The sequence below is a fragment of the Mustela lutreola genome, chromosome 2 (assembly GCF_030435805.1).
Source record: "Mustela lutreola isolate mMusLut2 chromosome 2, mMusLut2.pri, whole genome shotgun sequence".
NCBI classification, from domain to species: domain Eukaryota; kingdom Metazoa; phylum Chordata; class Mammalia; order Carnivora; family Mustelidae; genus Mustela; species Mustela lutreola.
In genome coordinates, this window is record NC_081291.1 from 97,387,214 (window position 1) to 97,412,772 (window position 25,559).

The 25,559-nt window shown below is 33.6% G+C and overlaps 1 protein-coding gene across 8 annotated transcripts in view; it reads right to left on the minus strand.

Moving 5' to 3' along the window:
* STAG1 (STAG1 cohesin complex component) overlaps window positions 1–25,559 on the minus strand; it is a 453,259-nt gene that overhangs the window by 23,141 nt on the left and 404,559 nt on the right. For all 8 annotated transcript variants that reach the window (XM_059162692.1, XM_059162694.1, XM_059162691.1 and 5 more), the window contains 6 exons: window positions 12,813–12,905; window positions 10,625–10,799; window positions 7,752–7,891; window positions 4,926–5,027; window positions 1,377–1,525; window positions 564–692 (listed from right to left, as the gene is read on the minus strand). In XM_059162692.1, the coding sequence (XP_059018675.1) occupies window positions 564–692; window positions 1,377–1,525; window positions 4,926–5,027; window positions 7,752–7,891; window positions 10,625–10,799; window positions 12,813–12,905 (788 nt within the window). The remainder of the gene's footprint in view (window positions 1–563; window positions 693–1,376; window positions 1,526–4,925; window positions 5,028–7,751; window positions 7,892–10,624; window positions 10,800–12,812; window positions 12,906–25,559) is intronic.

Genomic DNA, 25,559 nt, shown 5'->3' on the forward strand with positions numbered 1-25,559 from the left:
GCATAGAGGATATAGTCAATAATACTGTAATAATGTTCTATGTAAAAGACAGTTACTATACTTACCACGGTGAGCACTGAATCATGTAAAGAATTGTTGAGTCACTGTTGTACACCTGAAACTAATATAATACTGCATCTCAACTACAATAAAAATTTTAAAAATGAAGTAGAAAGGAATGTCTGATATTTTAAATTTAAAAAAAAAAAAAAAAAAAAAAGTTACACAAAATTTTTGTGAGGGGGTCGATGTCCCTAAACGGTGTTGTTAATGGCCATCTGTAAAACTAAAACACAATTAATATAAAAGGAAAAGAGAATGGCTAAGCCAATGTCCCTATTTCTTTGAATTGTGGAATAAGAAATCATTTCCCACTTAATTCCAAAGTACTAAAAGCAAGCAGGGAAAGAACTATATAAATGTTGATAGAAAACTGTAGTTCCTTAAAATAAGCTATCAGAGCTTATGTTATCAACAGTAATTATATCTAGATGATTAACATTTTTCTAAAAAAAAAAAAAAAAATTTAAAATTACAAGCGTGTTATGATAAAAGCAACTTACACAGTCTTTTTGTCCTGTCGAAGGAGTTTTGAAGAAAATTCACTTAGTACTTCCAGGAAAGCCAGATTAGGAGGTGGATATTCTTGTCCTTTCTGATTTTGGTATTTAAAGGCAAATTCTATGCCATCCCTGAAGTAAAAGAAAGTATCACCTTATTTTTTCCAGCTAGGGAGTATAGTTCTCTCAGTGGGCTAGAATTTGAAAGTATTCAGAAAGGCAGGATAATCATCACTAAATGTAGAAAAATATGATAAATTTGAAGCAGAAAACCATGTTAATTTGTATGATATATATGCTTAATATTTATAGTACAAAACTCTAAGTTGTGAAACAAAGCTAAATTTCTATGTGTATCTTGTAGGGGTAGCACAATACCCTAAGAAGATAACTAGACTGTCAGAAAACTTGGTTCTCAGAGTTGGTCATGGTATCAAACAGCTGTGTGTCACTCAGTTTTCAGTTATGAAATTCTGTCAGTCAGTTTTCAGTTATGAAGTAAGGTTGACCAAATCAGCATTGCACAGTGTTTTTAAACCACGTCTCCTGTAACATCTTCTCACTGACAGACAAGAGTATTTTGTGAAACTTTACTTTATATACTTTATAAATTGAAAAAACGGGCAGTTAAATTATTTTTCAAATTAAAAAGTCCCTCCTAGTTGAGATTCACTACACTACACAATCTCTAAAGTTCTTATAACTTGAAAATTCAATCATTTGTCACTTTAAAAATGGGTCAAATAACAGTCATTTCATTTAAACTCCAGTAAACCAGATTCTGTGTAACAGAAAGTATTTATTTAGTTCACTCACTTGTGAAGTGTGGCAACTGCTTCTCGTGTCTTGATCTGATCCAGTCCAAATGTAAGGGCAAAGCGACGTGCCAATTCTTTAATGCCGCTGACGTGGGCAGATGTCCTATCAAGGTTGGGACCTTGCTCTTGAACAAGTTCATTAAACAACTGGTTGAAAGAAAAAAAGAGGAAAAAACCTACAGCTAAGAAAAATTTGTTTATCTTATTTATTATTAGAATAGGTAATATAATTTTAAAATATTTAAAAGGCACATGGTAAAATATGTATTTCCTTCCTTACATTGAACTGTAGCCACTTTGTTCCCCTTCTCCAAGTCATCTACCAGTACTAATTTCTTGAGCTCATTTTCATGCTAGTTTTGTGATTAAATGAAGACAGGAATTTATTTAACAAAAAAAAAGATATATTTTGGGCTGGGGAAAGGAAACATGTTTATAGAAATATATTTGTATTCATAAACATCTATGTGTTCTTTTTGTTGTTTTAATAGGGATGACAATATATTAAATATAGGGTTCAGATTACCTTAGAAAAGTAAAAGAGGACATTGGATATATGGGGTGATATTTACCACCCAACAACAAAATATACAATAAAGTTCTTAAGCTGGATAGAGGGCTTTTATAAATTACATATACATTACATATATTGTATCAAAATAACAACCAAATAAACCTGAAGTACTAAAGAATATAAAAGCTATTATCATTCTACCACCAAGGTTAGAAACTTAAATTTATCATACACATCTATCTTCCCTCTTATTATGAGAAATGAATAGTCCAGGCTTCCATCTAAAGCCACTCCCTCCTTATGTACTAGAGATCTCAATCCACTTTACCTATTTAGCAATTTTGCTCCTACAATAGTTATTATATTATACAATATTGTCCTTAACAATAGTTAAGATGTATGCATCTTAAAACCCCAAAATACAAAAGCCATTAACTTCTTAACTCAATCTTCTATGCCAGCTATCAATACATTGTTTTGATTCTCCTTTTTGGCAAAGATCCAGAATAGTACTGTTTACATTTATTTTCTTCACTTACTCACCCATCTCTCAGTTCACTCTTATCATACCATCCCACTGAAATAGCACTTTTATCACTTCAATAAATTTTGTTGTTCATCTTTTTAGTTTTCTTCATCTTCAGCAACACATTGGTTTGAACTACTTACAGTGCCATAACTAGAAACAGCAGTTCTTCCAAACATTTTTCAAATGTATCCACATGTAATTATTTATAAATTCTTGAACTTCAAAATGTTTTCAGAGATGGCTACCCACAATTGCCTTAAACTTTAAAACTTACACTTAAATACAAAGAAATCTATCTCTGTGCAAAATTCAAGGAATATAAAAATAAAAGTTCTCCTTCCTCTTTTCCACTGAATATCATTCTTCTCTCCAAAAGTAATCAATGTTAAAGTTTCAAGGTTTTCTAGACCAGATTAGACATATTAATGTATTACATATAGAAAACTTTTAACATAAATGACACTATACTATGTAGTTTGTTCTGAAACTTGCTGTTTTTCTTTCTCAAGCTTTTATTTAAATTGCAGGCAGTTAATGTAGAGGGTAATATTAGTATTAGTTATAGAATTTAGTGATTCATCACGTATCTAAAATATCCAGTGTTCATCACAAATGCCTTCCTTAATACCCATTACCCATTTAGCCTATCCTCCTGCCATCTCCCCTCTGGTAACCCTGTTTGTTCTCTATTGTTAAGAGTCCATTTTCTGGTTTGTCCCACTTTTTTCCTTTTTCTCCCTCTATGTTCATCTTTTTTTCCTTAAATTCCACATATGAGAGAAATCATATGTTATTTCTTTTTCTGACTTATTTCACTTAGCATAATAATCTCTAACTCCATTTACATCCTTGCAAATATTTCATTCTTTTTTAAGCTGAGTAATATTCCTCCCACACATCACATATTTATACATTCATCAGCGATGGATATTTGGGTTCTTTCAATAATTTGATTGTTGATAATAACATTTAATATATAGAATATAAATACTGGGGTACATGTATCCCTTTGAATCAGTGTTTTTGTATCTTTTGGGTAAAATACCTACTAGTACAATTGCTGGATCATAGAGTAGTTCTATTTTTAACTTCTTGAGGAACCTCCATATTGTTTTCCAGAGTGGCTGCACCAGTTTGTATTCCCACCAACAGTGTAAGAGGGTGCCCTTTCTCTGAAACTTGCTATTTTTCACTTAATATTTTGTCTTAAAAATCTTTTAGCTACTTCAGAGTTGCACACTTTAACCATTCCTCTACTGATGGGATAATTAGACGATCTTCAATTTTTCATATTACAGACTTGCTGCAATAAACATCTTTTACATAAATATCTTTGTGTGTACCTGCATGTACCAATGTAGATACCTAGCAGCAAAAATAGTGACTTTTAAAATATCTTTCTTCAATTCTGAAATATCCTGCAAAATTGTATTTTAAGAAGGCAACAGCAATTTCTTTTACAATGGGCCTTTTTCTCCACAGCTTTATCAATCATTGGTATTAACCATCATTTAAATTCATGCTAATCTGCCCATCAGTGATAAACACTTCTTTGTTTCAATTGGTACTTTATTAATTATTAATGAAATTAAGCCTCTTTTCATATCGTTATTGGTTTTTTAGATTTCCTCTTCTGAAAAGTGGCTTTTCATATCCCTTATTCACTTTTCTATGGGATTTATCTTTGTTACTGATTGTAGGATTTGTTATGTATGGTTGAAAATATTTCCCTGAACTTGCCGTTTGTTTAAACTCTTTAGGATGCTGGTTGATGTATAAATGTATTTAAGTTTATATACACATACTTACAGCCCCACTCACCCCCTGAAATCTCAGCATTCAGTAAGCCCTTATCAATTCAGAACGCATATATATATATATATATATATGTAACGTTACTTTAAAAAAATTTTTATTTATTTATTTGAAAGGGAGAGAGAGCGAGAGAGAGAGCATGAGCTATGGGAGGGAGAGGGAGAAGCCGACTCCACACTGAGCAGGAAGGCTTACAGGAGACGTGATCCCAGAACACTGGGATCATGACCTGAGCTGAAGACAGCTGCTTAACCAGTTGAGCCACCCAAATGCTGCTATATGTGACTTATTTTCTTATTTAAGTACTATTGTAGCCCTGTCTTCATTAAATATTCTTAAACTTATTTTCTTATTTAAGTACTATTGTAGCCCTGTCTTCATTAAATATTCTTAAAATATATCTTCATATTTTTCTTTTTAAATGATTACTTTTTAAATGTCTGTTTGGCATTTCATCTAGTCCAAGAGTAGATCAACTTAGAATTCCATCTATTTGAAATGTGAACTACAAGATTATTTTCTAAAAGAAAAGTCATACAACATGTTTTTGTATCAGAAAGTATCCATACTATTGTACTGATACAGTGACCTAATTTAAATGAGGAATGATATACCTAGTACATACTTGGCACATAAAAGCTCAATAACATTAATTCTACTCTTTATCTCTTTCTTTTCAGATTTCTTACCTGCTGCAAACTGAGAATGAGGGTCTTGGCACACTGAATTTTATCAATCTGCCTGGTTTTACTCAGTGTTTCCTTAATAATATCACCATAGTCATTGTAATACTGTGAGAAAAAGAAAAAACATAGCTTTAAAGTTACTGAAATTTCATGAGACAAATTGTGGACTGGTAAAAGAAATGGAAAAGGTAGTTTAAGAGAGTTTAATTTCTTCATCTTAAACATAATGAGAGATAAAAGATATTTTCTAAAGTTAAAGGAATACACATTTAAGATTATGAAATAACTAATGTTAAAACTGGAAATTCTAGGGGACGAAGTGACACAGGTAAATGAAATTCCTTATTCTTTGTAGTAGACACCACTTAAAAGGTGACAAATCAAGACAGAACTTTGGTAGAAACTTCACAAAGAACTAAAACCAAAACAGTTAAAATCACTTACCTCTGGGGAGTGGGCCTAAATAAGGGGGAAGGGAAGATTAGGGTAATAGACCTTTATATTTAGTTCTTTTGTACTAGGACATTCCCTGCTCCCCCAACATGTTTATACTTTCCTATTGTAATATAAAAAACAAAAACAGTGACTTCTTTAATAATTCAAGTTTTTTGGTCACAGGATTTCAAGAATTTTCCTTGTGAGAACCGCTAAGTTTAAAACCACTAAAACCACTAAATCTGGGTGTTATTTCTAAGCTAATGCCTAAAAACCTATGACTTATGTGAAGAAGTGAGTTTATGAGCATAGCAATTGAATTTCATGCTTCCAGGATATGAGATGAAAAAAAGAGAAAGATAAATTAATATACTAAAGTGGTTCAATAATGAATTCCTATTTGTAAATAGTTACATAGGGAACTGGGGCAAAAAGCCACATAACTGAGGTATTTAATAAAGAGTAGCAAGTAACTATTAAAATATTCTCAAAAAAATTAAAGCTTAGAATAAGCAAAGGTGCAAAAATTGCTAAGGAAGATAGCAAGTTTTGGTTAAGGCTCATTTCTTAAAACCAATATGGTACTGTTAAGAGATGAAAAGGAAAAAAACCATGGTAGGCTCATATTCATCTATTCAAACTGTGTTTAGACATTACTTTAGGAAGCCCTCTTGGGTTCCTGTCACTAAGTCTCTCTTTCTATTCCATGTTTGCTTTGTAATTGGTACATCTATCACAATAATCATGCTGAGGCTTTATAATCTAATGCGAAGAGCTTAGAAGCTAGACAAACCTAGAAACAAATTCCAGTTTTTGCTACTTCTGAGAGTTATAAGACCTTTTAAAGTAACTTAACTTCTCTGAGCCTTAATTACCTTAACTGTAAATGACATATTCCCTACCTCAGAGGATTACTTTAATCAACAAACATATTTTGTAAAAGCCTTAGAACAGTGTCTCAAATACAAATGGCACAGAACACAGACAACCACTATTACCATGCTACATATTATGCTGGCATTTTAGTTTATTAAACTGTAAGCTCCTTAGTATAGAAATCGTGTTTTATTTAAATCTCTTGACTATAGCACAGTACTCACACTGCAGCTGTTTAGCAAAATAATTAGTTACTATGTCATAACTAGAACTGGATCATTAACTAAACATGGATAAAGACACAAGTGGATCAATGGCACACATTATATTCTGAACATCGGCAAAACAAAACACTATCTCTGACAGGAGAACAAGATAAAACACACAAACTAAGAAGTATGCCTGTCATAAAGGCTTCTGAGCACTGCTTTTTTAGAAGGTCAGAAACACAATGGAGCTTAAGGAAAGCAGAGTAAACAGCCAGAAAGGGGGAGTACCTATCAAAATCCTGCCATATAAAGAATGGCTTAAAACCCTTCAAAATCTCCTTACCTCCCTCAGGAAAAAAATCCAGGCTTCTCACAGCATATAATTACTAGTGATACCTTCTTTAAATCTTACCTCTGGCTCCATTCTCATAAGCAATCTATGTTGTTACATCAAATTACTTGCATTTCCCCCAAAGAATTCACATTCTTTTGTGTCTCTGTACATTAAGTTCAATCTGCCCCCAATTCCTCCTGCTACTTCTTTGCTTATTTATGTTTATCATCTTAGTCCAGAAGTCACGACTATGCAGTTTCCACTAACCCTCATATTTCTTTAGAGTTGGGTGTCTGTTTCATACATTTCCGGGAACCCCTATACATACCTCTATTATATTATATAGTGCAATTGTCTAATTGTTGACAGTTTTCAGCTTTAGACTACTTTAGAGCAAGAATATTATTTATTGAAGATTTATTTATTTGAGAGAGTGCACAAGTAGGGGGAGGGGCAGAGGGAGAGAATCTTTGAGCAGATTCCTTGCCAAGCACAGGGCTTGACCCCAGGACCTAAGAAATCATGACCTGAGCCAAAACTAAGATTTGGACACTTAACCAACTGCACCCAGAGCAGGAATTTAAAAGATATTTGTAACTTTAGTGCCTGGCAGGTGGCATAGTACACAGCAGGCATACTTACAAAAATGTCTTAAAGAGATGTCATAAGGAAGAGAGATTAGATTTCTTCCATGTCAATCAAAAGAGTCTATAAATCATATGAAAATAAGAAGGTGTTCTTACAATAATGTGAGAACTCCTACTTAATGGGGTTAATATAATGGTACAGAGTGACAAAAAACTCGTAATTCTATAAAAGAAAGAAATCTTTCTTAAATATCAGAAATCTTAAATATCAGAAAAATCATCAATAATACACAGTTACCTGGCAGTTTAGCTTGTTATCTTTTCATTTTTCAGTGCAAATTTCTCTGCCATTTAGATAGAGGAGAAAAATAAGACTATGAAACTATACCTTCATGTAGTGTTTAAAGATGTCTGCAGCTGCATGCATGTCAACAATATCATAAATGATAAGTTTGCTGAAGGCAGCAAGTAGATTCCTTCTTTTATGTAAGGCTTCAATTTTATTAGCTTCATCTTCTTCATCACCCTCTACCACAGAAAATAAATTGGTTATGAACTTTGGCCCTTTACCAAGGTAAAACAATGTAGACAATCTGTATAATTAAATACCAACTTATAACTTTATAAATAACATAATTCAGTTAAAGGTAAGATAAAAACTGTTAATGACACTGATTACTTTAGGGTGCTATATTTAGTCATATGCTTATTAAATGTTTAGTAGTTACCAAGGTTCCCACCTTTAGGAAACTGTCATAGCAAAGACTGGGTAAGATAAGCAAATCATACATAAATTTTTTAATGATATTTCTGTCATAATACTTTTGTCTGTTTACCTTAAAAATGCCATCTCTCCTCATTTCAATATATTTTACATCCTATTAGCTATATTTCAACAGAGAAGAAATTTCTGGAAATTTTTAAGACATAGGGAAAAGCCTTCTTTTAGAAAGGAATATATAGGGAGAAATGGAAATATATGGAGATGTTAGGTTTCAGTGCTTGTCTTAAAAATGGTAACATTATCAGCATTAAATATATTTTGCAAACCGTTTATGCTCATATACATTTTTTTAAAAATGTAGGCTCCATGCCCTGTGTGGAGTCCAACATGGGGCTTTAACTCATGATCCTGAGATCAAGACCTAAGTTGAAATCAAGAGCCAGACACTTAACTGACTTGAGTCACCCAGGCACCTCTACACATACAGAATTCTTAAAACAAAGCTGCTACTGAATACTTTCAAAACAAGTAGTATTTCTTCCTCAAGTTTTTAATTCTCAGGCTCCACCGGCTTGTCTTTTTTTTTAATCCTAGAAAAAATTTCTTCACAAGGCTCCAGATGTTGACACATTTGTTTTAGGCTCTGTACTGACTCTCTCAGGCTTTTGCCTGCTCTTAGTAAGGAAGTATTCTTTCTTTCCATATATATATATATATATATATATATATATATATATATATATGTATATATTTATATACACACACATTTTATATTTATTTATATATTATATATAACATATACACACATATACATATGTGTATGTACACATATGTGTATGTACATATATGTGTATGTGTGTGTGTATATATATATATATTTTTTTTTTATGAAAGAACTTACTCAACTGCTCTCTTCCCTTTTTGCTAAAGAGAAATAGTAAGTAAATTTTATCTCCTGGGATTAAAATGGATGGTAAATAGACTTTATTTTATAATTTAGTATTTTCTAAAATGTTCTGTTAAGTAAAAAAAACCTGCTTTAGTAGCACCAAATAGATCCACGGATCAGATATGCTACAGACCTTAAATCATCTATTTCACAAATAACCTATCACTTATTACAATTATTGATATTGGTCTAATTATGTTACACATTATCATTATGCAGGCTGAGCACAATTTTGCATGGTCAGGGTTTTTTTTAAAAGATTTTATTTATTTATTTGAGAGAGAGAGACAAAGATAGCAACAGAGATAGCAAGAGAGAGCACAATAGAGAAGGAGAGGGAGAAGTAGGTTCCCTGTACAGGGCTTGATCCCAACCTGAGTGGAGGGCAGAGGCTTAACTGACTGAGCCACTGAGGCACCCCAACTGGTGAGGTTTGTTAACAGTCTTTTAACACTTAGTATCTTATAGTATAACATTTTGTTAATGTAAGTAATACATGATGACAACTCAGGAATAGAAACTTGGGGCTTTCTTTAGAAAAATTGTGAGCCTGGACATAGTTCAATTAGAAACACATCCATCCTAAATATACATTTTATACATGTGGGAAATGACAAATGTACACAATTATTTATGATGGCAAAATTTATAACAGAAGATTGGTAATGAGCCAAACATTAGTAGGAGATGGATAATATAAAATGAGCTATAAACAATGAAATACTTTGTATCTGTTGGCAAAGAATAAAGAAACTCTATATGTAGTGCTAAGGAAAGACCTCTATGGTATTATTCTAAAGGACGGAGATGTCACTGTGTACATTTTTCTTCTTGTTGGTTTCTGAACTACATGAATGTATTAATTCTTTTTATTTTTATTTTGAGAGAGAGAGAGCATGTGAAAGTGGGAGGAAGGATAGCTGGGAGAGAGAATCTTTTATTTGTCAGAGACAGAGGGAGAGAGAGCGAGCGAGCACAGGCAGACAGAGGCAGGCAGAGGCAGAGGGAGAAACAGGCTCTCTGCCGAGCAAGGAGCCCGATGTGGGACTCGATCCCAGGACCCTGGGATCATGACCTGAGCTGAAAGCAGCTGCTTAACCAACTGAGCCACCCAGGCGTCCCTGGGAGAGAGAATCTTAAGTGGACTCCAGCATGGAGTCCAACGTGCTGCTCGATCTCACAACCCTGGGATCATGACCAGAGCCAAAATCAAGAGTCAGACACTTAGCCAACTGAGTACCCAGGTACTTCATAACTGTTTTTAAAAATCCTACTACTTTTTAGGACTGAATTTGATTATTTCCTAATATATTTTGGGGTTGGTAAATAAAAGATCAACACTGGGGCACCTGTGTGGCTCAGTTAATTAATCATCTGCCTTCAGCTCAAGTCATGATTCCAGGATCCTGGGACTTAGCCCTGTGTCGGACTCTCTGCTAAGTGGGGAGCGTGCTTCTCCCTCTTTTTCCCTCTACATCCTCTGCCCCATTCATGCTCTCTCTCTCTCTTTCTCCCTCTCAAATAAATACATAAAGTCTTAAAAAAGAATAAAAAACATCAATATTGACAAGATAGTAGCTACAAATACCCATGCTCTGGTTCTCCTCGTCTTGGTCAATGAAAACATGATCCATCACAAAACTGAGGAGTTCAGATTGGAGTCCAGTATCTGGATTAAACACCAAAGGTTGAAGGCCTTCCCTGCCACCTGTCATTAACTGGTGGCTAAATATCATCAGAAGATCACAGAGTAACATGAATGCCTGCAATGCAGAGGGAATTCATCAGTAATATATAACTACAGTTACGGATCAATGTTAATGAAAACATACTAAATTAAATGTACTTTAATAACAATATCATGACACAAATGGAGTATTTAAATTTAAGTTATTTAGTTTTAATTTCCAAACTTAATGAAATTACTTTTTTTCATTAACTAGTCCCATTTAAGACGTTTTCCCCCTAAATATAATGTTTTTCTTTTACTTGGCCGTATTAATCCAAAACAATTAAGAGATTTTGACTTAACTTAAAAAAAAAAAAGACTTAAGGCCGACTCTAGAAATATGAAATTAGTATAATAAATTATGACAGAGGTTAGAAATCAACTATATACTGCTTATCTTAACACAAACTGTATTATCCAACAAATTACAATGCAATACTCTAAACCTTAAAGCTACTATCTAGGATTCTTCTTTAAAATATCTAATGCAAAACAAAAACAAAAACAAAAACAAAAAACACCAAAAACACAAAAAACCTCTAACAATAGATTTAAAATTGAATTTAAGACCATTCACGTAAAAATCAGTATCTGAAAGCTTGTCAACAAATTTAATCACATAAGGGAACCTTTAATACATTTCCCTAAAGAGAAAGTATAATAGTTAATGTTGTCAAATTTGTCCGATTTAATGGATAGTATGAAATAATCCTGTGTCAGCAGTTTACTGTAACTGAATGATCTTGTTGTGGGATAACTGAGGCCTCTGGTAACTCAAAACAATGCACTTATCCCCTTCTAAATATTGATTTCTATGGGAAAACATAATTTTGGTATGCATTTGGAGATGGCTATATACTTGGCTATCTACCTCCAGCAAGAATCATGGCAGTTCATGCTCTGGCTACACAATCATAAATTACATAAATATATTTAGAAAGAGCCACTTGAAAAGGGCAGCATAAAGGGAATCCAGGGGGAAATATATATTTTTTTTATTGAGGACACAGTTTTAAGTATCATCAGTGATTATGCAGAAACAATGAATTGGTTTGGTTTAATTTGGTTTAAATGTCCTGAGCCAGGTACTTTTAGACAACACTGATAGGGTTCAGAAGGTTTAGTGAGTAAGGTTTAGGAAGACCATCTCTGTTCCCATTTTAAGTTAGGTGCTGATAATTTTAATAGACAACTGTGACAACCTACTTGTAAAAGGGATAACAAAGAGTACTACAGTACTCTTTAACTAGACTAACTAGATATTTTCTAGTCCAACATTATGATTATTAAAAAAAAAAAACCAGTATGGGAAAAAGGACCCTGCTTTATATAGGTACTTTTATATAGTACTAGTATATAGTACTTTTAGGTAAGTACCTAAATAAAGTACCTATTCCCAATAGAATAATAGAAATAAATAGTTTACAAAATCACTTCATGGAAATGGTACTGCCTTGGGCTATGCTGCCTCAACCCAAGGAGTGAGGATGGTCTGTTGAACCAATGTGCTATATCCACTTGCACCCCTACTATTCAGGGACAATGCAGGGACTCAAGGATTCCTTGCCCTAAGAAAACGGATTCTGCTACAAAAGGCTGCACTGGCTCCTCCCTAGGCATATCACCTGTGTGCATACTCCCAGGTCCCAGGACGGATGTTTGAGGGTATAACACTGACAAAAAGTTTGGACATATGGGCTGGAGTGTTTATACACATGTGTGTGTAAAGTTCTTCCTGGTGTGATAAGAAGAGGCTGGACCACAGGCCAGCTCTCTAACCCTCCCAGTTTTAGGACAGAATTCTTAGGAATCAGGAATTATGGAACCAGGTCATTATGCCAGTGTAGGTAAAAGACCTATAACAAGTTAGTTAGCTTGCTCTGTTATATTATATATTCAGATATCTGTACTTTTGTCCCACGTTCCATAAATGTTAAGGATTGATTTGTATGCTAAGAACTGCCATAAAAAATTAACTCAGAATCTCATTGTTCTTCAATGTATTTAGTAATTTTTTATTGAGAGCTCTTAACTGATAATTTCTTACCTGTTCCTTCACTGGAGTATTAACATTAGATAGGCACTGCTGGCAAACAGCCAAGAAGGATTTTACTGTTTTCCTCAATACCAACAAATCCTCCTGTAAGACACATTCAAATTTGTAAACATGAATTAAAATATCCTAGAACACTAATACAAAAGAAAAAAATAAATGGAAAATAGCCAATTGGCTTGTTGTTAAGTAAATTCATAAAACCAAACCTATTTTTGAGAACCAAATTATATAGTTATTTCCTAGTTATCCTAATGGAAGGAGCAGCAAAACTGGTAATCCCAAACACTCAGTTCTATTTAGCTATGGAATGCTCAGTATGATTTTCTCCAATATGTTTTCCTTTAAAAATTTGGTTTACTTGGGTTGTTATTATTAATCTTCCCAAATAAATGCTTGTTGGTAATAAGGTGAGGGAGCACAGCAGCACACCGAAAAAGATCAATTAAGCAACAAATATGTACTGAATTTCTCCCATATTCTGAGCACTCTGTAAAATGTCAAGGAAAGAAAAATAATTTTAAGACTGTATGTATCTGTGCCCTCAAAGAGTTAACATCCTAGCAGGGAATTAGGCCAATCAGAGTAATCAAGTGTTCAAATTTTTTTGTATTAACTCTAACCGTAGCAGAGAGAGCTGAGCTGGAGGGACCTTCAGAACAGGATAGCCTTTTTAAAATTGAGTGAATAGGATTTAATTAGATGGCCATATAACATTCACTGTGAAACATCTGAAAAGTATAAAAGGAAATTTAAATTTATCAAGCACCTAAATGTGTCAGGTACTGGTTTGAGGGCATACTGCTACATAATTTAATATTTATATCGATCAGAAGTAGTCATTATTAGCAAGGGTTTGAAACCAGGACTGTTCGACATCAGAGGTCATATTCTCACCAATGAGGAAGACACATGAAGATAATTCAGTATTACACTGATATTTAAGATAGTACTGAAGAGTAATCAAATTAGCAAAGGCTGACAATGAAGAAATCACTTTTAAAAAGTACTTTATTAAATTAAAGTTCTTGAAGCTACTTTTTTTTTTTTTTTTTTTTTTTTAAAAAAAAAGCAGATGACAACACTTATTCTTTTCTGGGATCTTCACATCCCAAATAAAGATAAACTTAAAAAATTGTGCACATTTCCTTTTACTAACACAAGTGTAGTATTTGGAAGAAAGAATAAGCTCATTTTGTGCAGAACAGTAAAAACACTGTCTTGAAAACTTTATTGTTCCTGCAGATGAACATCTAATAACCAAAACTCAACATTCTTTGACCTTCTCTAATCTCAAAGATTCATTATACATTAGGGGAAATAGACTAGAAAACCAGGCAGCTGCAACAGAATGTAAGGAATACTATGTGGGAAAGCTTAATCTGGAGTCAAAAGTAGTTACAGAAGAGTTCCCAAAAAGATAACAATCTTAAGCTGAGTTTTGAACTGCTAAAAATTATCTAGCTATAGGAAAAGGTGTCCCAGAGGGCACGAAATGTTGTGCTTTTGAGAGACTGTTATCTTTCTGCACCTGGGGCACAAATAGGGAGGAGAGAGCAAGAGAGAAAGCTGAAAAGGAAAACAGGATACATTCCCATTTAAATGGAAGATCATTTAAAATTCCATGTTAAATCATCTGGATATTAACCTAATGGCAATAAGGAGCTACTGCAGAAGAATTTTTATCAGAAGAGTGCTAAAATTTTGTTTTCAAGAATCATATTCTAAGCAGAATGGTAAATATAATCTTCTACTGAATGCTTATTATGTACCCAGCACTGTGTTCTAAGGGCCATAAATTTAAATTTCACAATCATTGTATGAACTAAGTGTTAATATTCCTTTTCCACAGATGAGAAAACTGAACTTCAGAACACCCATACATTCTAAGTGATAGAGTAAGGATCCAAATATGGGGTTATCTGACTCTTCTGACTCAAAAGTCCATGTTCTTAATCATTATTCTATGTTTCCTTACATATAAACAAAGGTCACAGGAATAATTTAGAATGAGGGCCTGAAAATAAATGTTGGCAATAAAGATGTGAAGAGACTGAAGAGAAATTAAAGCAGCAGGACAAAATTTACAAACTAATCAGAATGGGGGCTATTGATTCATCCCTAAGTTTTTAGGTACTCACCTACTAGATGTATGATGGTGTAAGTCACTGAAATAGTTAACACATACAAAATGCTAACAACAGTTCAGTTTTGGAGATAATGATCTGAGATCCCTGAAAAATATCCTACTGGTGATGTTTAGTAGGCAGTTCAATATAGGAGTTCAAAGCCCATCGGAAAAAATTTGAGTAGGAATAAATATCTGGGAATCCTTGGCATTTAGATGGCAACAGAAGAGAGGGAAGTAAATGAGATTACTCAAGGAAGATATGCAGATAAGGGGAAAAAATATCTTGGGGAACACCAATATAGAATGGATGGCTAAGAAAGAAGAGCATGTGAAGAAGTCTAAGAAATGGTCTGAGTAGGAGTAAAAACCAGAAGAATACGGCATCTTCTGGAAAGAAAACATTAAAAAATGTTAAGGAAAAAAACTTAAAAAATGGATGTAGTAATTGAACAATTCACAAATGTCACAAGAGAAAACACAAGCGAAAAAAAAATTAGGAAAAAAATTAAAAACAAACAAACAAACAAAAAAAACTATCCCATTTAAAGCAATGGTAAGGTTGTGAGTGACCATGGAGAGAACACTTTTAGTGGAATTAAAGGGCTCAATCAGACGGCAGTGGGTTCAAAGGAAGAAAAAGAAGAAGGCAACTCTCAAAAAAGTTTACCAAGAGTCAAAAAAATAGGATGACTGCTAGAGAGTCTTTTGAGATTGATGGAGGATTTTTTGGGGGTGGGGGTGGGGGTGGGGGTCTCTTTTTGATTTTTTTTTCTTAAGATTTTATTTAACTGAGGCTGATGCCCCCTGATCCCAGGACCCCAGAATCATGATGGCAGATGCTTAACTGACTGAGTCTACCTGGGCACCCCTACTGATCTTTTTAACAGAAAATTTTTGAGAATTTTGATGAATGAATAATTGAACAAAAAACAAAGAGCAAGCCAGGCTACTGACCAGCAGTGTGACCTTAGAAAATTAATTTTATGTCTCAGGATTACAGTGTTTAAAAATCTGTAACTGAATCTGAACTATGAGGTTCTATGGCATTCTGTGATTCTCTTGAATTAACTCCTAGACACTCAGATGAGAACAGATTGGTGCTAACTGGTAAACCTTCTAAGTATTTAAAAGATGAATGTTCACTGTTCCCTTGCTAGTACCTAGAATAGTGTTTGGCACATGGCAGGTGTTTAATTAATATTTACTGAATGAAATGCCAGTACAAATAATACAAATGATACTACAATTCTAGGGTCAAATGTGTCATGTATTCATTTTATCAAACTATGAACGGAGTTTTAAAAAAATGATGCTAGGAGGTATTAATGATCCTTTATGTCCTTAAATTTCTCAGTCAGTGTGCAAAGAAGCAGTCTAGGGAACCAGCTATCTTTGGAGTTGAGGCAAAGTATTCCTTTAAGGGTCAATCATAAAGCAGATAAAAAATGACAACTTGCCAATTCATTTGAAGAGCTGTAAACTGAACATTGCAACTAAGTAAGCAACCAACTGATGACTAATCAGAACTATTTTAAGAAGAAACTGGAAACGGGAAGTAATCAAGAAAATAGAAGCTAAAGGCCTTTAGCAGTAAAGTTTGGATTAGATTTGGATGCAACTTAAATATTATTTGAGTGTTCAAGAAAGTTAGTTTTATTGTAGTCAATTAGATTCCATTAAAAGAAATATAAATACCAAAAGATTTAGGTAAGTGGACAGAGATACTATATATTTTAACTAATCTTACATGATAAATCCCTTTAAACAGCCGGGAACAGAATTTAGGTTCTTGTGGATTTCAGAATACAGTACTTTTATTCACTCTACAATTTCCCACTTCATTTTGTGGGCATCTTACTATATTTCATTTGATTTAAATAGCTGGAATCATGATTCCCAAGACTGTGACTGTGATCAAGTTAAGGGAGGCAGCCATTATTGGGATTCAGGGTAGTAAATACCTTCAGAAATTTCCCGGATGTTAAATAAAAATTTTAAAAGAGGTTCGGGGTTTGCAAGTTTAAAACTCCAGTATTAAGGTAAGTTTCATTGAGTGGGCTTTATTCTTAATGTCCTTTGAAAAACAGTTAACAGATGATACTCAAAATGATAAAAAGAAAAAGAAATATAAAAACATTTTAAACAGGGCCAATAACAAGAGCTTAGTTTAAACCACTAAAAGTTGGTACATTTACCTGAACTCCTTTAAAATATAAACCATTCGCTATTTTAAAATCTGAGAAAACTTGTTACATTCTGTATATTCTGGAATGAAAACCTCTCCTGCTGTAATAGCTGTAGTAATTATGAAAAAAATTAAATATGCTTAACGTGCATTGAATAAAAAGGAACATTTTTATATGTAGCTTTTTTCTGGGCTAGAATTCAATTAAAATAAAGTTAACATTTGCTGGCACTTACTGTGTATCAAGCACTACTCTAAGTTTTTTGTGAATTAACTAATCCTCATAACCGTGATGGGTACTGATATTATCACTCTTCCATTTTTACATACAAAGAAATAGGCACAGAGATGTTAAATGCAGCCCCAAAGACCAAAGCAGTTTGCCTCTAGTCTGTGCTCTTAACCATTTTGCTATAATGACTCTTTTCTACAAAGTGAGAAAATTAATATGCTGAGGAAACAGACATTATGGAGATAAGAAATTTGAAACTCAAATTACTCAAATATATAAAAATAATATAAAATATAATATTATTAAATATAGATTATTATATTATATAAAATATAATATTAAAGTATGTTATATAATGATATAAATAATATATAAAATTTTGTGTATATATATATATATATATACACACACACACACAAAAGCTAGTTAATCCACTGGACACAAGCCAAGAACAAGTATGCTGATTATCCAGAGTGCAATTTTAAGAAATTAGAATGTTTTGGGAGAACCTCTACAACTCTAAATACTTATTTTACTTACAAATCCCCTTTCTAGCCAGAGTACCTAAATTGTAGAGGTGAGAACTAAAGACACAGACTGAAAAAAAAGAGTAATTTACTGTTCTCTCTTAGGCAAGTACAAGCTATATATGAACTAACTATATGGTACTTCTTTTCAAATGCTTTTTCCTAAACGAAACCAGTGTTTTCTCTTCTTTTCAGAAAGCAGCTTGGCATCATGAACACTTTTCCCAGGTAGCTGTGGAAAGGAATTTCAATGGGTCAGGTGGTTAAGATTTTCCCAAGATTTAAGTTATAATATCTTGGGGCTAGATTCTTTTGTATCCATTTTGGAAGTTGTTTCACTAGATTGGCCAAAGTTTTTTGGTTTTTCTCTTTTTGTTTTTCTTTCTGGTAGATCTACTGAAACCAAGAATTTCAAGGAATTAAGATGTTTTACAACTGGATGGCAAAATCTCACAATGAAAAACCCTGAATAAGGCTGGCATAAAGATTGTGAATTTATCATATAAGCCACATAGAAGTTTTCTCAAAAGGCACAAAGGCTCAAAGCTGACTTACTCTAACAACTTGAGAAGAAAAACAGATCTTAATTGTAAACTGCCCCTTAAGAACCAAGAATCTCCATATGACTATAATCAATGAAGAAAGGTCAGAGTTTAGTTCCTATACACACACACACAAATATGTATCTAATGTAGGTCTGAGATACAGCATGGCAGATTTTGTGCTCTATCTGTATTTTGGAGTGATGAGGTACGTCAAGTTAGTCATAACAGTCACTATTTTCCCCCTGTACCGCTGACTTCTCCTTTAACTTCATCTTTGTACATTTTTATTATGTATCACAGTATTATGTGTCTAGAGAAAGACCAAAATTTAGCTGTCCTTTTATCTACAACTATGAAATACCATTAAGATAATCACAGCCGGAGATTGAAGCCATAGAAAAATTATTAGTTCAACATTATCTGACAAATACACATTTTAAGAATGGGGAGGAAAAGAACAGAAAAGTTGTAAAATAAGGACCAAGACTAGGTCAAAGGTGTCAGAATATGAAAATAAAGCCTGTGTTGAATTAGTAATCAATTTTCATGATAAAGAAAGGGCACAAAACTAGTTACCCAGAATAAAGAAATAGAATTACTGACAAAGTCTGGTAACAAGAGCAGGCGGCTACCTTGTAAGGCCAGGGATTAGCAAACTTTTTGTGTCAAAAGTCAGACAGTAATATTTTAGGGTTCATGGGCCATACAATCTCTGTCCCAACTACTTTGTCACTGTATAAAAGAGTCCTAGATAGTACATAAATGAATGAACATGGCTGTTTCATTAATACTTTATTATAAAAACAAAGGTCAGGCCAAATTTGGCTCATGGGCTATACTGGGCTCTACAGCTCTTTGGAGCATAAGCTGTGTTATTTTACCTGTTTTCAGCACTGTTACTAACATGTAATGGGGCTCATTACATTATTTTTCAGCCCAAATAAGTCACTGTCCACATTAAATATGATAAAAACAAATGGAACTAAATTCATTTACTTGGGACACATCAGTGAGCAAAAGACGTAGTAAAAAGCCTCACCACTGTGATGGGGTAAACCCTATGTAGTACCTTTAATACTGCTTTCTTGTATGAATTGCTGTTACTAGCTTCTCTTTTGGGGGTGGGGAGAGGGTGTGCCACTTTTGTGAATACACATTAAAATAAGTACTGAATATTTAAACCCCAAATGTAATACCTAGTTTTCAGTGTTGTTGCTTTGAGTTTGAATCCCCACCTGCTGACTCATGCCTTTGCCTCAGACTAAATCTACCTATGATCCAGGAACCCTTAAGCTGCCCACTATAGTTCCAAAGCATCTGACTTATTTCCTACAGTGTACAAAGACGAAGGAAGCTAGAGGAGTCGTCAGAGGGGCAGGGGAAAAGTAATGCGTGTTAGACCAAACTGAGAGACCTGAATTCCCGAACTATTCCAAGATACAGATGGAGAACAAAAATCTACCAGGCTCTTTCTCAAACCTACACTAGCTACTGAGCATGTTTACATACTGCCACAGCCTTAGATAACAATTCATTTAGTATCAAATTCTTGGTTTGGAAAGGGAAGATTAGGAAAGCACAGACTAGGACTGTTTAATGCAGTTTAATGGCCTGCTAAAACATTTCCTTCAATTCAATCTTCTTCAAAACCTTATCTAACAGTAAATACCACATATACATTAGGAAACTGAAGTTCTTCCAAAGAAGTAGTAACTTGCTTATCTTTGCCATTCATGGTAAAAAACGGCAACAAAATCTGAACTTAGATTTAACTCCAAAGATCATGCTCCAACACAAAAAATGTTGGAAATACACTCTATTTATTAGCAAGGAGCTTCTTATATTTATAAATTGGGTCTGTAAGAAGATTTCATTTAACAAACACCTAGTGATTTTTAGAACAGCTGCTGGAAAACATTTTTTAAACAAAAAACCCACTTTAGGAAGGAAAAAAGCATTATGATATCAGAGAATATTAAGTACAATATGGACCACCCATTTCCTATTTAAATAAATGTACAAGAAAGTAAGCTTTTATCATTAATTATGGTGAGGCAAGTCTCCAATTTCTGTACTAGAAAGTGGGAAGTGTTATGTTTGTTTAAATACTCTTACTGTTGCTTTAGACCTCTGATAAGCTCAGTTTAAACACACTCTTAAATTATAATAATTGTTCCTTAGAATAGATTTTCTCAGTCCTGGCTTATTTTTTATATCATAAAGTATTAAATATGTTAAGGAGTTTCAGTGAGTCCTTTAAAGACCACTATCCCTGGGTAAGTAAAAACAACATCCGAATAGGCTAGTAAAGCTGAAGAAGACATATTCTGTCGTTCCCAACCAGAGAGCAATTTAAAAAATTAGAATCCTAGGAATAGAGTTGCAAACAACATGCAATTCTTTTTTTTTTAAAGATTTTATTTATTTATTTGACACAGAGAGAGAGAGAGATCACAAGTAGGCAGAGCAAGAGGGGGAAATAGGCTCCCTGCTGAGCAGAGAGACCGATGTGAGTGCCTGATGTGGGGCTTGATGCCAGGATCAAGACCTGAGTTGAAGGCAGAGGCTTAACCCACTGAGCCACCCAGGCGCCCCACAACATGCAATTCTTAATGACTCATGACTTCGAAGTTCTTTTCTAAATTGAACATATTTAACTTTTGGTTTTCAGAGGTTTTTAGAATGTTAGAATTAGATAAAATTTTGGAGAAGCTTAGAATTTGGTATAAACAGCTACCTACTTCAGTATTGCAGGTTTTTTTTTTTTTTTTTAAAGGAACATTCTGAGGCCTGAACAAGAAATGGATTTAAACAAGACCTGGCTCTGTCTCCCCTAACTTTCCTAGACCAACCAATCAGGCACTTGAGATAGGACATAGTATTAATAGAAACACAACTATCAAAGAATGACTCTGAAGTCATGAACAATCAAAAGGAAAGGCTTTAATTTGACTACATAGTTACTCAGGATAGAATTCTCAGGAAATAAAAGGTAGGGGGAAACATTCAAGAAGAAAAGATAAAGTAAAATCGTTATACACTACTAAAATTGTGTTCCTAGAGGACAGCTATTATTTCCTGCTCTTGGCACTACTCCCTTCCCCTACAAAGCAGTTAAATCTGCAGATGGAGAGGTACTATCTGTATTTTGTTACTATAGTAATTTGGGGCAAGGTCCCAAGTGAGCTATCTCTCTTATTCATTGTTATTCTAAAGGACTGGGGAGGGAAAAGAAACAGGTGTAGAAAGCAGCCTGTAGACTTTTACACATTTGAGTCTATTTCTAGTACACTTCTAAAAATGTACATTTTTATGAAGAATAGTAAGGTTATGCATATCTCTTCACTGGGCTTGGCCACCATCAGTCCCATCTTCACTGTAACTCTTCCTTTCCTCAGTCTTTTTGTAAGTAAACAAGTTGGAATTTTCAGAGGAGACCCTTTAGTTAAGACGGTAATGGAGGAATAAATTTTGCAGCTAAATACCTCAATAATAATTGAGGTATTTGTATGAGGTACTTGTATGAATTGCACCCAAGGGATTTTTTTTTTTTTTAAAGATTTTATTTACTTATTTGACAGAGACAGATCACAAGTAGGCAGAGAGGCAGGCAGAGAGAGAGAGAGGAGGAAGCAGGCTCCCTGCTGAGCAGAGAGCCCGATGCGGGACTTGATCCCAGGACTCTGAGATCATGACCTGAGCCGAAGGCAGCGGCTTAACCCACTGAGCCACCCAGGCGCCCTGCACCCAAGGGATTTTGATTTTAACTTAGAAGACTAGGAATAGGGCCAGGGTCCAGAAGGCAGAGATGTTTGCCCCAGGTCCTCCCTATTGCTATCTATAGTAGGAACATGCAGGGTAAGGCAGAGAGCTACAAATTTAAGATTATAGAGAGTAGGACAGCTCCTCCCAGGAGGAAAAAAAATATTGAGGATAAATTCTAGCTCCCAAGGCCAAAAACGGCAATAGGGGCATTATATTAGCCCTAACTCTTATTTACCTGGCTCTTTAAATGTCTTTGTATATGTCCAGAAGGAGCTGAAGGAAGAGGATGTTTTCTGTTAGAGAAGAGAAACTGAAGGCTGCTTCTACAGGACCAGCACTAGGGGGCACCGTAGCAAAGTATACTGAGCATGACCTGTGTGACTGCCAAAGAGCTTCAACTCTGGAAATTAGGGGGAACAGAGGAAATACCCATTGGTAAAACCCAATGCACTTCCAATTCAAATAAAGATCTAATCCTGTTCTTGATATAGTCTTTTCATATATTTCATTTTATGAAAGTTTTCATTGTTGTGTTAAATTATAACTTGAATTTAAACCAAATATAACTACCTTTCATAACTTTCTGAATGACAGTGTTCATGACAACAGAGAAGAAAAATAAATTTTAGAAAGTACTCTCTAAAAGCAATTTGGCAATATATATCAAGCCTCAAAAATATGTACCATCTTTGACCCAGCAGTTCCATTGCTAAGAATATAACATGAGATGAAACAATGTAACACAGAACAAGTTTTTGCACCCAAATGCCCATCATGGCATTAATTTTATTTATTAACATGTTTAAACAGCCTAAATATCCAAGAGATAAGAGTGGTAAAAGAAATTATGGTATATTTATACAATGGACTATCATGCATACATTAAAAATACTATCTACAAACAGGTCTTAGTAACTGAGGGACATGTTGATTGAAGATGAGACACAAAATTTTGTAAACTGTAAATATATTGTGATGAGACTGAAGTGCGTTAGAAAAAATACTGCAAGAAAATACACCAGAATGTTAACAGTGGTTAATCCACAGGTGGTAAGATTCAGAAATTTTATTTATATATTTTTTATAATGAATAAGTCCTCAAGTAAGAGAGCCTGAATTTATGAAAACCAATCTATTTATATTTTACACCCAAAACTAATAAGTATAATTTATTAATTAAAAATTTAAGTGACCTCCTCACAGATTTAAATGAATTTCTATAAATATAATAGTGAGTAGAGAAAAACAGTGGTTAGCTGTCTAATTCCTCACTAGCAAAATGGTTCATTTCACATTAACATATTAATTGCTCAACAAAAATAAAAAATAATTCATGTAAGAACACTTTCAAGTTGTCTCTAAATGCTGAACATTACTCATGTTAAATATATAGACCCCAGGAGGCTACTATATTAAATTTAATTTTCATAAAATAAAAGGAAAAAAAGGATAGAGTGTATTACCAAAGTACTCTATATACTTCAACTGTAACTCACTGGCATTACAAACTGGTATTTAAGAAATCACAGTAACTTCTCACTAAATGTATCCCATTGGGGATACCGAATGATGAAAAAAACCTGGCTTGTGATATAACTTACATAATTTGTCAGTATACAACTGATTAACAGACATTGTTAGCTTGTATTCAGCAAGGAGTCAACCAATGTGCCTTTAGGAATTTTGTTTAAAAACAACAACAAAACTCTCTAGAACTAGCTGTGTTAAAAACTCTCTAGAACTAGCTGTATTAAAAGCTTAACAATGGAAGAATTCAAAAAGTGTTAACAGAAAAACTAAATTGAGATTCAAAAGACTAGCGTTCTTAAGTTTCAGATCTTAATCATATTCCAATGTTTCTAAGTATCAGATTCCTTTTCTGTACAATGGGATTATCATAACACCCACTTTATAGAATTATGAGGAAGCTTTAATTAAGTTAAAGCATTTAATTAAAGTGATTTACAAAATGTAAAATATTAACAAGGTAATATTAACAACAATGTCCCCTTCTAGGCCTTATCTAAAACAAACAGGTCTCATCAAATCACTCCCAAATTTCCTTATAGCTTCAATATCACATTTATAAACAACAGAATAATACTGCTACAGCAAATAAGATACAGGACACACTAGGCTTTTTTCTAATGTTCATTCAAGCTCAACAACTCTGAGTTATATGTGGTAAGTCAAAACCTAAGAGCAGGATGGGAGAATCAAGTTATTTTTGAACTTTTTGTGATGAAATTATTATCACTGTTAGATATCATCATCAACAAAAACACCCCCTCAGACAGAATCAAAAGGTATAAAGCAAAAATGAATTTCTCTCCTTCTTATGTTTGTTCCCGAAGAATTTCTTTCCCAGAGTTAACCTACTGTTAAGATTCTCATGTATCTATCCACATACATGCAGTTATAGCAGTTATTAACCTTAGCAGATTGAAGAATTTTAGAGGAAGAAATGATTGGTCCAATACAACTTTCAATTTTAGAAATAAGTAAGTGGGTATTTTAATTGTTATTAATATCTGGAATATATTTCACAATAGATAAAATGGTTTGACATACCTTATCTGCTTTAAAATTATTCAAGTGAATTGCCTTAAGGTTATTTATACAAAAAGCTAATGATGTGGCTGGAACTACAGTTAGGAAGTTTATATCATATCAGGGGGGATAGCAATAATACAGATTAAATGCATACAAAGCTTATGTATATAGGTCTTAAATCTTCAAAGATATCCTGTATCACGTAAGGGATCAGAAAGTTTGGCAATTACTGATCTAGTAATTATTATACAGAGAGTCATTAAAATAAATGTTTTAAAAGGAGAAACCTTAGCAATGAGAGATTAATTTTTTTAAAGTTTGCTGGAGTCTTACAGATTCATGCTTTTCAAGATTATCACTTAGAGAACCACTTTTCAATGACAGATATAACTAGCACATGATATTACTGAACATACTTTGGTTAAAAAAAATTACCAACAACTTCAAAATGAGAAGTAATAATTTGAGAGACACTTTAGTAAGAATTTCACGTATGATATAAATGCACACAAAACTTTATACAAACAACTGAATAAGAGGGCACTTAAAAGATGCTGCATTTTCTGGCATAAAGAAAATCAGTGTTAACCACAAAAGCTGCACTGCACTGCCAGTGTGGCAAGGACAACTATGAAATATGTATTATGAGAAATGATAAAAAAATGAAGGGATCTTTTATTAGAAGAATGAGTCAGACCAAAATTAAACAGAAAGCTAAGAAATTTCAAAATAATTCTACTATAAGAGGGCTAAAAATATAGAAAATATTCAAAGAAGTGGATTCAAGAATAGAGATTCTGACT